The sequence below is a fragment of the Osmerus mordax genome, chromosome 26 (assembly GCF_038355195.1).
Source record: "Osmerus mordax isolate fOsmMor3 chromosome 26, fOsmMor3.pri, whole genome shotgun sequence".
NCBI lineage: Eukaryota > Metazoa > Chordata > Actinopteri > Osmeriformes > Osmeridae > Osmerus > Osmerus mordax.
The window spans coordinates 7,561,266-7,578,045 of NC_090075.1; the positions used below are offsets into that span (position 1 = coordinate 7,561,266).

At 42.1% G+C, this 16,780-nt stretch overlaps 2 protein-coding genes across 3 annotated transcripts; both read right to left on the reverse strand.

Moving 5' to 3' along the window:
* Positions 1–838: 838 nt before the first annotated feature.
* Positions 839–4,030, reverse strand: ccdc124 (coiled-coil domain containing 124). 2 transcript variants are annotated; one of them, XM_067229837.1, is made up of 5 exons: positions 3,972–4,030; positions 3,445–3,622; positions 3,075–3,279; positions 2,590–2,695; positions 839–2,332 (listed from the first exon to the last, which is right to left on the reverse strand). In XM_067229837.1, the coding sequence occupies exons 2-5, from the start codon at positions 3,601–3,603 to the stop codon at positions 2,131–2,133; spliced, it is 672 nt and encodes a 223-aa protein (XP_067085938.1). In that variant the 5' UTR covers positions 3,604–3,622; positions 3,972–4,030; the 3' UTR covers positions 839–2,130. The 2 variants fall into 2 exon arrangements, with proteins under 2 accessions (XP_067085938.1, XP_067085937.1); XM_067229836.1 differs by having other exon boundaries at positions 3,445–3,625; positions 3,972–4,024.
* A 1,267-nt stretch (positions 4,031–5,297) lies between these two features.
* On the reverse strand, positions 5,298–12,152 carry slc5a5 (solute carrier family 5 member 5). The gene is made up of 15 exons (XM_067229838.1): positions 11,778–12,152; positions 11,544–11,609; positions 11,356–11,407; positions 11,197–11,264; positions 10,249–10,403; positions 9,362–9,502; positions 8,611–8,740; positions 8,344–8,432; positions 8,125–8,237; positions 7,783–7,853; positions 7,478–7,564; positions 6,957–7,168; positions 6,620–6,717; positions 6,218–6,303; positions 5,298–5,932 (listed from the first exon to the last, which is right to left on the reverse strand). The coding sequence occupies exons 1-15, from the start codon at positions 12,150–12,152 to the stop codon at positions 5,825–5,827; spliced, it is 1,851 nt and encodes a 616-aa protein (XP_067085939.1). The 3' UTR covers positions 5,298–5,824.
* Positions 12,153–16,780: the final 4,628 nt, after the last annotated feature.

Here is a 16,780-nt window from a genome sequence, read left to right on the forward strand (position 1 = left end):
ATTTGAATTCAGAATCGTAATTAGGGGTCAGAGAAACTTGCCATTGATGCTACGCAGTTCAAAGGCCTTCACAGGGCCTCTTATCTTCTCTGCACCAGAAGAACAGATGGCACAAAGTGTCTTTTCTTTCCGGATGGGAACGAATGAGTCCAGCAAGAACACAGTGATAAATACATCACATCCCTTTCTGATATGCTGGAGCACTGGCCGCCTTCCATTGTGTACAGTACACTATCCAGTACTCAGAAAATTGCACTCCGTTTATTTTCTGCCGTCTTTTTTTCTTGTGTTAAAAAAGGTCCTGTTTCTTACTATATCTAATGGACACTAACTGATGCACCCTGAATATCAGTCTTTTTCAGAGCAACCCTTTTCAATGCCTATTTCGCTGATTTGCTTTGTCACAAGGGAGCTCAAATTCAGAGCAAAAGATGACATAACACACAGTAACACATTTCGAAGCCGCATACTTCTGAAGGCTTAAGAAATTCAAACGCACGAGAACCCAATAAGGGGCCAAAATGGTAGATGAGGCTGTTGATCCTTTCCCCTAACCTTGTTATCCATGCTGCGTTAACTGTAGTTGCTCTTTTTCCTGGCAACAGGCACAACCACAAAGACAGCTGGGTGCTGGGGTCAGCGTTTCAGCATCTGAATGTTGCTGCGCTGTAACAAACCTTTGTAAAGAAGAATGGCAGAGCACAGGTCACCAATCAGATAAATAATTGCCAGGCTCCATCAAATAAATGTACCAATACCTTTTGGGGTAAAGTGGAAGTACTCTTATTTTCATTCGAGCCCCGAGTAATAGGCCGACAGATAGGAGGCAACGAGAGTACACTTTGGAAGATGCAATTTATTTGCGTTTGTGTTAGTTTAGTCACAGAAACTGAAAAGCCACACTGGTTATAAATTGTTTATATGATTTGTAATATTTCATCATTTTAAGAGGCACAATTTCATCGACCTGCAAAGTACTGGCACCTACAATAGAGCAAAGCAAATATAATCCCTGTTTTCATTTATCTCATCATGCGTCTGAGTCCTCAGTAAACTCACTCAGCTATCAGTCATTTAGATATTTTTTTTGGACTGAATGGTCTAGAAGAATGCAGTCGAAATAGCGTCAAATAAATTGACTCGGTGATATAGCATCCTCAGCTGCAGACAAGCTTTTGAATCAGTCACTCAAGGCATGCACGAGGCTCCAGGTCACATGACAGCACCTTTTTGTGTGACATCACACCTCGTTAGATATTTGCTATGTTCCCTGAAAACAGTTTGGGTACTGAAGTGCCAGCTGGTCTTCAAACGCAACTCATGAAATGCAGAGAGCCTGCAGGACAGTGTTTTGGATTCAATGAAATATCACAATCAAGACTGCAATACAACCAATGAAATGGCCATCATTTCAGCTGATATGTCGGCGTGCCCAAAAAACTCCCCTCTTTGTGCGGAAAAGATGATCACACCTCATCTACACAAGTGGTGATTTTCTAACTGTACTCTGGTAAAGCACTCCTTGATATTACTTTATAATTATATTATTATAAGTATCGCACGACTTATTGAGACCCTTGTTAGTAACTGTGGCAAAAAGCATCTGGGGTATGTATCGGAAACTTCAGCCGAAGAGCCTCTGCAAAATAACGGAGAGCCATAAAGGAACTGTCAAGCAAATAGGATTTCACTTCCCAGCTTCTTGCAGGGCTGCCATCATGCAATGCTGTCAAACACAAATACGGCCAAACTAATCCAAAATAAATAGAACCAAATGGGTGATTCAACTGGAAATAAGTTACTTTAATTCGTTTTTCACGTCTGCCACCCCTCAGCCTCCCATTTTTTTATTGAAATACCAGAAATAAAAACAACTTCACCCTGTATGCAGGCCTCGCCATTGGGCACACCGACGTGAAAATTGGTGGCTTGCAACCAGCGATTTTCAAATGAAAGGGAAGTGGATTGTTGCAGACACGAGTCCTTGATTGGAGAAGGCTCCCCCCCCCCCCCCCCCCCGCGACATACTTCATGAAAAGGGGGGGGGAACAAACGATAAACGAGTTGCATCTTCCAAAAAGTAATATCCCCCCCCAGTGTGCCGGGCACAGTTCGTTTCCCAGAGCCGGATCACTTGCTGTTGTAGGTGTTGAAATGCTGGTTGAGGGGGTTCTCCGGAGACTTCATCCACTCCTTCTTCAGCTGCTGCTTGAGCTGCGACAACCTCATGTTGGGGTTCTCCATCTTCAGGCGGGGCATGTTGGCCTCCTCGTACGCCGCGTACGCCGCCTTCACCCTGCGCTCGGGGTGGCGGTCCACCTCCTCGCTCGTGCTGGGAGGAAAGCCACAGACCACAATAAGACCGACTGCGCCGTATGGGAGAGCGTACAGTGACGTACTCAGTGATCCCAACTTGATTCCTAGGACACATGCTTACTTGTCCCATCTATCTTATCTTCAGCATGGACAAGAGCATTCTAATATGCTGTAGTGCTTTGAGTGCAAGAAAGGCGCATTACAAATTAGATGTATCATCATTATCAGGAGTAGTAGTAGTAATATGTTCCGTTTAGTGGCCCTAGCGCTCACCTGAGCACGGAGATGGCATCCTCTATGGTTCTGGCCTCCACTTCCCCTTCCTCAAAGACGATCCTGTTCACGTTCTCTTCCAGGGGAGTCTCCAGGTGGCTCTTCTCTGGAGACGGGAATAGAGGGCCCGAAAAAAGGGAGGGATGAAGACAAGGATTTGAAAAACAGAGGGAGAGGTGGAGAGAGGGAGAGGTAGAGAGAGAGAGGGGTAGAGAGAGAGAGGCAGAGAGAGAGAGAGGCAGAGAGAGCGAGAGAGAGGCAGAGAGAGAGAGAGGCAGAGAGAGAGAGAGGCAGAGAGAGAGAGAGCGAGAGAGAGGCAGAGAGAGCGAGAGAGGACAGACAGTGGGACAGGCAGGAGGGAAGAGAGTAAGAGAGAAAGAAAGGCAGTCAGAGAGATGGGAAAGGACAGTGAGAAACAGGGAGACTACACAAGCCTACATTGTGGCCTATATTATTGACTGGAGAGAGGGACTTGGAACTGTAACCTTTCAGTGTGGGCTCTTCTTCGAGCTGTTGCTGTTCGATGCGAAGTGTCTCCTCAATCTGTGCCCTGGTGACCTTGCCGGTGACTTTGCCGGTCGCAAGCTCCGCGGTGGCTCTTCCCCGGATCCTTGCGCTCTCCTCGTCCAGGAGTCGCTGATTCTCCTTCTTTCTTTCCAAAGCCTCCAGACGTTTTTTTTCCTTGTCATCCTGTGTAGAGGTACACAGAACTGTGTAGTCTGATACGAACTGCATGACACCCATTTGAATTTCAATGCAGGCGGAGAGGTGACTGAGCCGTCGTCAGATGCATGACTTCTGTCAAGTAGCTTCACATCATGAATCTTTACAGACGCGCTGCGAGGTGTGGCTCACCTTTCTCTGCTCTTTCTTTAGCACATGTTTATCGTTCTCCTGCCAAAGGGCGTCCTCCAGCTCCTGCTTTTTGCGGGCGTCTACCACCGCTTTAGCCTCTGCCTTGCGGGCCTTGGCAGTGGCCGCCTTGGAGTTCTCGCCCTGGAACTTTTTCGGCATTCCAATGGCTACTCTTCAGCTACTGGGGACAAAGAGTGAAATGTACAGGGACATTATTTGTTGAAAGCTATCTAGCTGCGAAAATGGACAAGCCATCTGGGCAATCAGTTCGTAGAGAGCACTAGACATGTCTAGCGCGTCAGGTTGACAGTTAAATCGTAAAAGTGGCTAACACAACTGTGTCAAAAATGAATAGCTGGAAAGCTAACTAGATAGCTGGCTGCTGGCTGTGCTAGCTAACGTCGATGCCTGAGAAGGCGATAGGCAAGTGTCCGAAGATTACTGAGGAGCACTGTTAATAAAATATGTCAAAAACCATTCAAAGCAATATGTTTTGTCGCACCATTAGTTAGGAAAATAAGCAGTACCTGAACGACAACAGAGTATTGTTGATTCGAATGGGCATCCACCACCCCCCTTCCGTAAGTGACGCACAAAAATGACGTACAGGAGGAAACGGCAGCATTTAAATGACGTTATCCTCTAGAAAATCTGATTCCGTACCACATTTTTATTAAATTAGCTTACAGAGAATAGTTTGACATAGAAATGCACATACACAACACTGTACTGTATTCACGCACTTAATACAATTATTTAAAATAATCTAAAATAAAAAAACTTTTTAGTCTGAGAGCAATGCGCCACATTAACCACACGAGGGTGCTTTACGTTGCACTGACTGCGCATGACGTGGACCATTATGGAGCAAGAAGGAGAGGATCTCAACAACGGCTCAGAGTTGGCTGGAAATGAACCTATTCATGCACGCCTCGATGCAGTAAATGCACGTACAAGCAAACGAATTAAAGAACTAGAAAATGTGGCGCTGCAGACTACTTTAACGTCGGTGGAAATGGAGTCAGAAGCTGCTGGTGATTGTGGTGGTAGCAGAGGCCAAGAAGAGTCTAAAGGGAGCGACGGACATTTGAATGGTTTGTCCTACGACGAAACGGGCGCGCCACTAGAAACAGGCGACGCGAATTCGCAGGTATACGCACAGCTAGACGTTGACAAGGACCAAGTTGAAGAGAGGACACTCACTGACCATTTAAATAAGCGACTTCTCTCCTCGTTTCTCGAAAAACTGAACCAGAGAGACCTGGCTCTTCCTGGAATTCAACGCCTGGACTGCGCTGTCGCAGACGAGGATTCCAACAGGGCCGTGGATGAATGGTGATGGCAGTAGTCCCTCAACAAATGCCGATCGCTTCCTCATTGCTTCAACAAGCAACAAGCCCAGAGTGGCTCAAGATTGAATGCTGTTGACAAGAATGACATTGAGAAAGCCCTGAAAATGATATAGGGAAGTGCATCTCGCTCAGGCCGACGGGGACATGGTTTGAAATTGCAGGACTATGTTGAGACATCATATGTTGACATCGATAAAAGGAACTTCTGTCTTGAGTTAATGCCTACGCATGCATGTTTTCATAATTCATGGGAATAAGGGCAACACAACATTTGGTGATGTCGAACAATAAAAACATAACAATCCATTTGAATAAAATGGATATGACCAAGCGAGCATGCATATTGGCCTCCAATTGTTACCTTCCATAATTTGGTCAGTCTCATTGCATGACAATAAAATGTCTATTCATACCATAGCAGGTGTTATTGTTGGTCTGAGTCAGCCTACATAAAGCATGTCTAATGAAACAGCTGAGTGCATGAATCACATGACAACAATCGTGGTTTTATACATTCTTTATTACTGGGGTAACATATGATCAGATGTTCACTATGGAATGTGCAGGAATCTTAACATTAATTTTATTTACAGAGTAAAAAAAACAAAACATCTCTATCTAGTTGAACAATTAGTCTCCACTGCAAAATTAAGCATTCATATTCATTTTTAGATTTATATCCCAATGCAGTTCTGCTTAAGTAAACCTGTTCATAAACTGAAACCTAACTTTGGCAGAGAAATTACATATACCAAACTTGCTCCAGTAGTTCACTGGTTAAATGAGTATCATCTTCCCAGTTAAGAGTCACAGGTGTGCAGCGAGGAGCATGACGATTCAACAAAGAATTCCTTTACAAATGAGCGATTTTGAACAATCCAGGACTCGGGAGAATGTAAACCAGTGATATATGAACTACTCTACTGGTCCTTTCCCATGTTCAGATGAGGACAACAAAAGAAAAGCACAAGAATCTCCCTCGACATTTAATTCATAAATCGAGTTAAAAAACGATTCCTCAAAGAGTGCTATGATTTTCCAGGGAGCATAGAGTGGGGGTGATTCCTCGAGTATTCGTCCCTTTTGTGGAAGCTGGTCAGTGCCACGGTCTGTGAATGATTTATCCCTATCTCCGCCTGGGAAGACGGGGGGAAAATGGAGTTGCATTTGGGAAACTTGTCCAATCAAGAGAGAAAATGATCTTCCTCTCACAGTAACATGCTCTACATTAGGGAATACTAATATCGCTATGTCACTCGTAGAATAATGTGCAAATACCACTCTGGGATCACTAAAGATCTGATCTAATGAAGAACACAGAAAAGGTACTTTGAAATCCTCAGATAGTTCAAATGTCTTGCACATTGGTCAATTTGACATGGATGTACATGTTTTCCCACTTCCAGGTTTGCTGTACTTACTGTATAATGAGCACGGTTGTCCACAGTCTTTTTATGAAGGTCCCACCACAGTAACCCTGGACCAATTGTGTTTCTCTTTGTTGCTCCTGTTTTTATAAACATAAGACAGTTTGAACTCAGATGCAGAAACCATCGAAACAATAACATAAATGGACTAGAAATATGTAGTTGTACAACCAGATAATTCCTTCAGTGTTTTATATATAAAAATTGGTCTTGCCTAACAATAACATAAATGGAATATAAATATCTAGTTGTACAACCAGATCATTGTATCATGTGTGGATCAGTGTATTATGTATAAAAAATGGTTTTGCTTAACAATAGCCTATATACACTATAAATATCTAGCTGTACAACCAGATAATTTCTTCAGTGTATTATGTTTACAAATGGTCTTGCCTGTGATATAGCTTATCAGGATCCCAACCAGCACGGTGGAACTGGTACCCACAGCACCAAAGTAGAGATAAGACATGGAATAGAAGTCCCGTATGCCCCTAATTAGAAACAAAAAGATCAAGTTTGTTTACATTTTAGTGACATCTTGCTGCTCCAGACTTTAATTGAAAAAGACATGCAGGCTCGTTAAGAATCTTCAAACCTTTTTCATGATGAAGTCACATGGTTGTCCATTTTAGCATGCATGGATAGTTGATACTACATTTGACATATTTCAAAAGATACAAAAAGGGAAATGAGGACATTCTGTGCTTTTAGTAGTACTCAGTTTCCTCACCCAATTCGATCAGGGAGAATAGGCTTGGAGAAAGAGGTCCCCATGTCCAGGCTAGCGTTCAGTGTTTGTAACAGTGTGTTGTTGCTGGGTAAACAGTAGTCTATACAGGTGGGCAACTGCCCCATAGAGACCGGACTGGGGGGGTAGAGGGTAGAGCCTATGGCAAGCCATAGAGAGAGGCAGAATCCTACAAACACTCCAGAAAACACCCCCTGTCATGGTACAAGTAGAATACGGTATTATCAGTCACATAGAAATATGAGTACTATCTCATTATTTACAAGTGCTTAGGATGACACATTGTACAATGTCTGAGGGGAACCAACAGAGGGTGTGAAACAAGCGTACGTTCCTCTAGAACGTTCTATCTATCAACCCCGAGGTAAATGTGTATGGCACGGAAAGACTAAAGACTTCTCCCAGTCCTAGGAGCTGACCACCACAGTTCATACAAGGTCTTGAATCTGGCGTCAGGAGTTTTCAGTGCGTTACATGAGTGGCCAGCTGTTCTTCAGACTCACCGGCCTGTTGGTTGCTGGTACAAACATCCCCAGAATGAAAGCACCCAGGAGTGGACCACTGACTACCCCCATGACAGTGAAGGAGCCCTGGGAACGAGGAAGAGTGAAGATGAGAGTGACTTTTCCGACCTATTTAATAATTACTGTTAATAGGCTTTAATGCCAACTACCGTTTTTTTTGTGTAGATTTTTGTGTGTGTGAGTGATGAACACAATCTAATCATGCAACAGAACACAACAACTGACAACATTAGCAACAGGAATGGAGAAATAATGGATTTGAGAGGGGAAAGGGGGACAACAACCTGAAGAACTCCCCAGTCAAGCAGCGAGGCAAGGGCAGCCACAGTGATGCAACCCGCTCCATACAGGAACGCTGGAAATCAGGAATTCAACACATCACATTTCCTGTCCGCAGACCACCAACAGAAAATCACAAACACACTGAGTTGGAGAGGATATTGAAGTGCTTCCCGCTTTACGATAACATCGAATAACATCGTTTGAAGTAGATGATTATTTAGTATAATTAGTAGATCTAGGTGTCCTTGATTGCCTTGAAAGACGCTTAAAAATAAAGGTATGATTATAGTAAATTAGATAAGATCTTATTTGACAAGGGTGACGATTTCAGACAGTTCACTCACACAAGCCTTTGGAGATCAGTACGAGCTTCTTCTGGGAGAGCTTGACCAGACGTTTCTTCAGCAGGTCCTCCATGGTAACCGCCGCCATGGCGTTGATGCTAGTGGAGGCAGTACTGTAACAGAAGGCATGTGTCTGCTCTCGTCAATGTCCTCGACAGATACGTTTGGTTTGACAGAAATGATCGATATGTTGTGCCTAGGAGGGGAGCAAAGAAGTACCTCAAAGTCCCGCTGTATGCACATGCAAGAAAAAGACCTGGGAAGCCTGGGTAATTTTGAAAAATATCCAGGACCATGTAGGGCATATACTTCAAAAGAGAGAAAGGGAGAATTCAAATGACCCGTCAATGGAGTCTCACTAGAGTAGGTTCAGATCATCATACTTTTAAATGATTAGCTTTGAATGTGGGTGCCAGAAATCCTTCCTGACACCTTTCCATGTGTTAGTGATGTCAGCATTGGTGGCGGCCTCGGAGACCAGATTACCTGGTCGGGAGCTGAAATCTTCCCGGATTTTAAAGGATCGCACTTTACATACAGCGCGTACATGACGATGCCGCAGGTAGCTGCACTTCCCACGATGAGACAAAGCCCCACCTGATTAACAAATAAGGCCCTAATGACAAATGTAGTATTAGTTCAGGAGCAAATTATAATTTTCACAGTGAATTTTACAATTCAATGATCCGTCTTGGCTGTACAAAGCACCGAAAAAAAGGACCGATCTTGGAACAAGCTCAACAGTAAATTTGATTTGTTACATTTACTTCTATGACTGTAACTTATGACAACCAGACAAAGATCTTTCTTGACTGTACAAAGCTGAGAAATCAAATACATCTTTAACACTGTATACTGAATATGAAGACCTACTTATTTAGAAACAATGTTTCTTGTGTTGTCCCAATAAAAATGACTGGGAAAAGATTTAGGTTCTTGGGAGAAGCTTTAATTAATGAATGGGTTATAGTGGAAGCCTTTACTTGATTCGCTTTTCAAAGTCTTTAAATAGCTTTTTTTTCAGTAGACTAAAGCATAGGACCCTGTTCTTGTCCTGAGAGTCAAAATAATACAAATCAAAATAATGTGTAATGACGGACCAAACCAGAGGCCCGTTCCATGAAAGGAGTTTACCGAATAAGCCAGGCTTATGTCAGGGAAAGTAAGCCTGGCTTATTCGGTAAACTCAGGCCCCCTGGCCTTGTTGAGTTCAGGGGGTTCAGAGGTCAGGACTCACCACTGGGCCTGTCTCTCTGTTTTGCAGGAGATGTAGCGCTGGACCTGGGCCTGGTTCACCCCATACATGGACAACCAGAGCAGAGTACCACCCACTGAGAAGCTCCAGAAGGTGTACCTCTTCCTGGGGTCCACATCAAAACTGAGAAACCAAAATAGAATTGTAATTACACCTGGGAATTGGATTATCAAACAAGGCCCAGAGATGAAAAAGCATCATCGAACCAATAGGGAAGTGACAACAAAGATGATGTTGTCTTCCTGATTCCAACAAATTTCTATATAAAGAAATGTTTTATGAGGGATCAGACGTGCATGATAACGTCCATGTCTTATCAGGGATCCTGTGAGATGCGTGTGAGTGACTATAAAGGAAGTGGTGCTAGTTTACTGTATGTCTGATTAAGGAATTGGGCAACATGTACAGTAGGTTAACCATTTCAGGAATGTTAGTCAGCAGTTTTCACCCACATTATACCAACAGTACTGTTTAGGTGAACAGGAACATGAGAGTTGAAACAATTATAAATCCATGTCCAATCATTTTTGTTTTACTACTGAAGATGATGTGTCGGCACACTCAATATAATCCCGTTAAATACTACTTGTGTTTCCTAATTGAACCAGCAACGGATAGGCATAAACTTAACATCAGGGAGCAGGAAAGGACACCAGCGGTATTTTCACAACAATAATAGCTTCCATACAGTTTCATCTACCTATAATCCCAGTGTGGAACCTTAAGACCAATAACATTCAGACAACAGAAGTCGAAAAGGAAAGGATCCTAAACAAATGATCAAGGAAGTGGTAGTTTATTGGGCGCCAATTCGATTCACATTAGGGTTAGACTAATCGTAAGGTAAATTATTTGATAAAAAGGCATACTCATCAAAGTTTATGCGTGATCCATTGTTGGCAATCTCCAGAACCCGCGCAGGCCCGCCAACAAGAATGGTTCCTTGGATGAAGATGGCCATGAAGCCAGACAGCATGACAAAGATCTGGAACACATCGGTCCATATGACCGCCTTCATGCCTCCCTAGGATGGGAAGGACATGAGGACCAGTTCAGAAGGCCTGGCTCAGATTGTGTTTGAAATTGTGTCACAGACTTTCACTTTTAGTATTTTAGATTTATCTAGCATGACTGGGCAAACCACAAACCACGAAACAGCTGCAAAGTGACGACAGACTGGACTACTCTTAGGCCAGGGGCGTCGTTAGATCCTTTTTACGGGGGCAAGTTCCCCAGTAAAAATCTGCTGTGCCCCAGTAAAATCTAAAGTTTGGGCCTGTGCCCCAGTAGAGTTTTATGTCTAACAACACCTCTGCAATCAACGCTTGTAAAATCAAAGCAGTTGAACCGAAAACACAAACCGATTCACGCAATTCCATGTTAGCGTGCTCTTCTGAGCTTGTCACATAGCCACAGCAGCACGCACACAAAAGTCCAGGTGTCGGACTCTGCACACAAGTCAGAATTGAGGTAGGCTAAGAAAAAATTTGTGCGCTTGCATTAACTATTGATGTCCCTGCCAAAGCTGATGTCAAACTTGCGTCTCTGAAATATGATATAGTGGGTTAAGCAAGAGGAGTTTCTATAGTCTATAGTCGGGTAGTGCATTGTGCGCAGCACGCTTGGAAGAAAAAAAGGGATATGAATAGGGGCCTTTGCCCCAGTAGAGTTTTATGTCTGTCTGGGTTTCAGTGCACACATCAAAAAACAGAGGTGACTGCATTGTCTTATTTTATCTGAAGATATCTCATAAAACGCAGTATACTGCCTACTATACAATTAATCTGATATCAAATCTGGAGAAGATTCAATCTTACCAGTGTAGTATAGAAGGTACAGATGAGGCCAGTGGAAAAGAGTGAGACCCACATATTAAGCCCTGTAGCTGAAATACAGTAAGAACCAGTTATAATACCACATTCCGATGATTCAATTACATGACTAATGTTTTTCCTTGCTAAATCCTGAGATCTTACCTTGGTTAAGTATCAAGGCAGGGGCATAGATTACTATCCCTGTATACAAGAGCTGAAAGAAAGGATTACGGAGGGCATTTTAGTTTTACAATAGTTTTTGATCGATTTCAGCAATACCGCTGATATTTTTGACTGTTTCCGGATGAAAACATTATTTTATTGTCATGGTGTTTGAGCTTTTTTCTTACTGTTGCCACTATGAACTGAAGGCTGCCCAGTAGCTGCATTCCTCTCCCAAATCTCATCTTCAGGTACTGAAAAAAAGGAGACAGGCATAAAGTCGAAAAGCAATCGTATGTTTTTGTTGCACAAAACCGAATCAAACCACATTCATTATGTCGTTTTCAAAGCTGCGGATTGTGTTCCGTGACAGTTATTATTCAAATTAAATTATTGTAATTATTATTCAAATATATGGATACCTGGTTGGTGCTAGTGATGCCTAGTCTGTAGAACACAGGCAGGAAGAAGTATGCCGTCAGGCACGAGTTGAGAGACTGACCCAGACACATGTAGAGGAATTTATAACCATAAAGTGAGGCTTCCGCCGGCACACCCAGAACCTGTACTGCAGACATGAAGCTGGCACACAGAGACAACCCCACGGGCACCGCTGGCATGTTACGACCCCCAGTAAAGAAGTCATCCACGTTGGCTTGGCTTCCTTTCCTCTTTTTTAACATCTGGGATAAGCCGATACCCATTGAAACTGTCAACATTGCAGCGAAGACGGCGTAGTCGGCAATACAGAAGCCCCGGTTAGTTGATGGGCCAGTGGCAGGTGCATCTTGTTCCATGGCTTGAATGAAATAGAAACTGTCTCGACTTGGGGTGTTTCTTGTAACTTCCAAGTAGTCTTCAGAAACAGAGTTATACGACAAAATTAGATACTTTACACTAATTTAAGGATATTATAAGAATTTTAGAGGTACGACAAAATTATATAGGCTAGATCGGTAGATGGATTAGATACGTAGAATATTATGCAATATTACATAGCAAGTATACATGGAGATGTACAGCATACGCTAATAGACAGATTGTTCTTTGACGACGTAACTTTGAAAGGGTATAATATCATCTTTTAAAAACCCTAAACTTAATCTTGTCACTGAGTAAATAAAATCTGAAATATAGTCATAAAAATATACGGTTGTAAATGAAACACTGTATCACATACAATATTCACATCAAAAGGAAAGATTAAATAATTACCAAACACCTATTCAAAGTAGAAATACTTTGCTCACCTCACACCTTGCAGATATCAATCTTCCTGTATGTTGAGGATTCAGAACACTGTCCAGTGGTTATATGAAACTATGGTGATTGGTAGATGAGGGAAAAGCACAGCAGCACCTGCCACTGTTCAACAGAGGTGCTTCTCTTATCCTGAGGCGAGGAGATGAGAGGGGAGGAGCATGAGAGGGGGGGGGGGGGGGGAGGCCAGGGGGGGGAAGGCCAGAGGAACTGTAATCGGGGATTTATAAATTTGAATTCCTGTAACAATTGTTATTTGTTTTTGCACTTCTGATTTCAGGGAAACTGGCCATATCAAAGTAGCACACTATAGCCTACAACCACCTTATTTGCAGATTATGTGTCTATATACTTATGCTATCAGACCTGCACAAATAAATCATGTATTTATCAGTACGTTGTACAGTAATACCAGACATTACTGAGTGGGCTAGCAGGTGTAGTTCCAACACTAGTGCCCCCTCACCGAGTGTCTCTTTGAAGCGTGTCCAAGCTGTCCTGCCCGCAGCTGCACCAGAGAAGAGCAGAGAACATGAGAGCATTGTATGACGGCGGAGATAGCATCGTTTACCATCCCCTCCACTGACTCTGGTTCTGGATGGTTAATAGCTAACCGCTAGCACCAAGGTCCCAGAAACACACATAGCTATGCATGTGATGTGATAGATTTGAATCATTTTAAGAGGGTTTCATATCTGTGTATTTGTCTTGGCAGCTTAGTAAAGCTTCATATATTACTGTTTGTAATATCTGTCCTGTAATTTCAGTTTCAAGGACCTTGTATTATATTGTGGAGCTTTGATGTGAAGCAAAAGCTTGTACTGGGCACACAAACTGAAATTAGACCCTTTTTTCAACCCATTCTCTTAACGTAGCAGCTATATAGAGTACATAAGCCTTGGCAGTTGTGTCTTCTGTTGAAGCAAAGTCCATTCAAAGGCCCTTAACAAGCAAAAGATGGGAATTTTCTATTTTAAGTTCTTTTAGTGTTTTATTGTGTTTCAGAAGGGCAGTACTAACGTGAATAGGGGCTGTAAGAGCTGCAGGCTGTAATCTTCAAGGATTAATTTTTAAAAGACATTTGGAGGCTCCCTCAATATTTTTCGGCAGCATCTCACCGGACAGTATGTTCTTATTTTGTTCATTGCCACGAGTTGTGACATTGGTGCCAAAGACTTTGGTTATTTAATTGTTTGGATTGAGCATTCTTCCTTTGAGTCATTTCATCTCCCAGGTCCTTCAGCTGGAGAGAACCTTCCGGGGGGTTCTGACAACAGAGACAGCTGCTCCTGGCTGGTGTCCTTATCAAGCAGGGAGGATGCTATCAAACTCATTCCAAAGGTGCAGCATCGCATCAAGCTATCAATAGATTGATGTCACATGCACAACGAGCTTCCAACAAATAATACTTGACCTTGCTCAGGAAGAAGCTTGACAAAAGGAGTCTTTCACTCCTTAAAGAAAAGAAGATACATTTTCCAAGCACTGTTCACCTTCTCCCCTTGAGAAATACAATAAAGGGAAATCTAATATCGCCCCAGGCTGCAAACCACCTCACCAACCCTGTGCTGTTGTGGTTCTATAAAGTGGCCCCTTGACCTGTTTTTGCTGCCAGAGATTACTCGTGGCCAACTGGGACCTTAGTCCCACAACTACAATAAGCTATGACTGCATGTGCCCTGACCTGTGGATTAAAGTTGTTATTGACTCATCTTGGCACCCCAGCAGTTTTACCTGAATCTGTTCACTTATTTAGTCAACTGTCTGATGTTTTCGGTCTGCACTCGAGAGAACCTAGACAAATTAATGTTTATCAAACGGACCCCAATCATTTTCAAAGCTTGTTGTCCTTCAAGATTTGTAGTCATTTTTCTTTGAGTTTCCTTATCACTTTGCACAGTTATCGTGATACTGTTAACAAGCGATGTGGCGCCTCCTTGAGGAGGAAGTGCACCTCTGCTTGACTTAACCCTCGTGCTGCCTTCGGGTCACATGACCCAAAGGTTCATAACGAACCATCGTTGTGTTTACCCAATTTTACCCAATACAAAAACAAATAAAAATAATTTTCTTTTAACCTTCGCAATGTGGGGGGTCTGAGACAGCCTAACTGTTAAAAGAAAATGCTTCACTTTGTTTTTGTATGCGGTAAAGTTGTCGCAATACGACGGTGGGTCACAATGACTGATGGGTCAGAACGACCCGAAGATATGGGTCTAGAATTTATCACACTTAAATGTTGGACCAATAACGATGTGATTCATTTGACTTTGACATTGGGGTTTTATAATTCATAACTATCAACGACATTTTCTTAAAAATCTTGTCTGAAGTTGAATTATCTTAAGATGGGTAGGCTATAAGACTTGAATAAAGCCCTTATTGCTAACATTTCTAAAATCGTCTCTTGGAATTTAAAAACAGATAGTTGAGCCATTTGAAAATCAACCATAATAAATTAATTCATCAACTTTTATTTAATTAGAAGCTAGTTAAATGAGAGCTACCTGCAGTTTCTAGTCCGGTCAACTGCACTGAACACTGAGCTGAAATAAATTAAATCTAATCATAGTGATGTAGCGGGGTTTGCACGGTTAAGATTAGCAATTCTTAATTTATAATAAAGTATCTAGTTCTTGGGGGCACTTATAATTTGTTAAAGGGACTGAGGAAACCTTATTGAACAATAGCCTTCGTAATAATCAGTCTAATCTTAAGTAGTGAATTCTATAGAGCAGATCAGATAACGTCGGGGATAACGTGAGTATTATACACAATGATTTATTTAAGAAAATGTAATCATTATGAGCAAATACCAGATAAGTTGTGGGTTAGTCTGAGTTGAACAGTACAGTAGGTCCTAAACTATAATGAGAGCGGAATACAAAATGGTAGGTTGAGAGCGCGTGGGAGGTGGAAGGGAGAGAGAGGCTTCTGGAAAACAATGGTGGACAGTAACTAATCCTAACGAAAATTAGATTAAATCATTTGTAACTAAATCAAACAGACAAATTAAATCACAACATGTCACAAGTAAGAAATTTAGCAATATTGCAGTTACTCTTGTCAGTTTGAAGAAGAAGTCAGAGTTCCGTTTGCCGTCAAACGGTTAGATCAAAGGAATCTTTCCTCAAAGTTCCTGGTGGTCCAGTGAGTTGCTGATTGAGAAGGATAGGTCAGAGGTGTCGCGAACACTTATGGTAAATCCTTACAAAAACCCAGGTTTGCTTCTGCGAAAAGGGGGTATCCTTTTGAAGGTGAATTTTTTGATTGGTCAGTTACTCCCACCTGGGCGTCATCCTGAGATTGGCGTATAGGTGTGAAGTGGTTGGTAACTTTCGAGTTCAGCTATTTCAAATGTCCATGTATTGCTTATACTTCAAAATATAACAATACAACATTAATAAATGGTTTGGTTTGTAGATTAAAATCATTTTGATATCAAGTGTTAGTTTGTTATGTTTTTGGGGCTATCTTGTTGTTCTTATCAGTGACCTATGCACTTTGTAAAGCTCTCTCTTGGAAGTCGCTTTGGATAAAAGCGTCTGCTAAATGAATAAATGTAAGAGTGACTGATTTATCATAACAGGAAAGGAAGTTACATTAAAACATCAAATTAGATCAAAACAGCATTAAAGGGAAAGCATACATTGTCACACACAAATTCCAATAATCCTTCTAGTGTCCACAAACAATATTGTCTTTGAAAGATGTTTGTAAATCCATTAAATGTCTGTTTTAGATAAATCATTTATAATCCAGAGCTTTCTGGAGTAGGGAGAGGTTGAGAGAGGTGGGCCATTTGGCTGGCTCTTCTCCACCTGGGAGAAGGAAACACCAGGTCTGGTATCAGCCCTTTGAGGCTTATCCAGAAAGATAGTGGCATTGTACGACGCATAATATAATGCAATCACTCGTCCTGATGTTGTCAGTGCTGTGTCTTACTGAGTGGATCAGAAATGGTTGTGTTGATGGTTTGACTCTCTGCTACAGTGAAGATCAAGCTTAAGAAGCTAATAAAGAATGTCATTTTAGATTAAGAATCTAGTTAGATACCCTGAAATAAAGTAAAACCAACCCTGTAATAAAACCTAAAACCATAGTAATATAAAGAGGGAATTTTATTAAAATTTAACAAATGGATACAATCACTTTCAACCAGTCA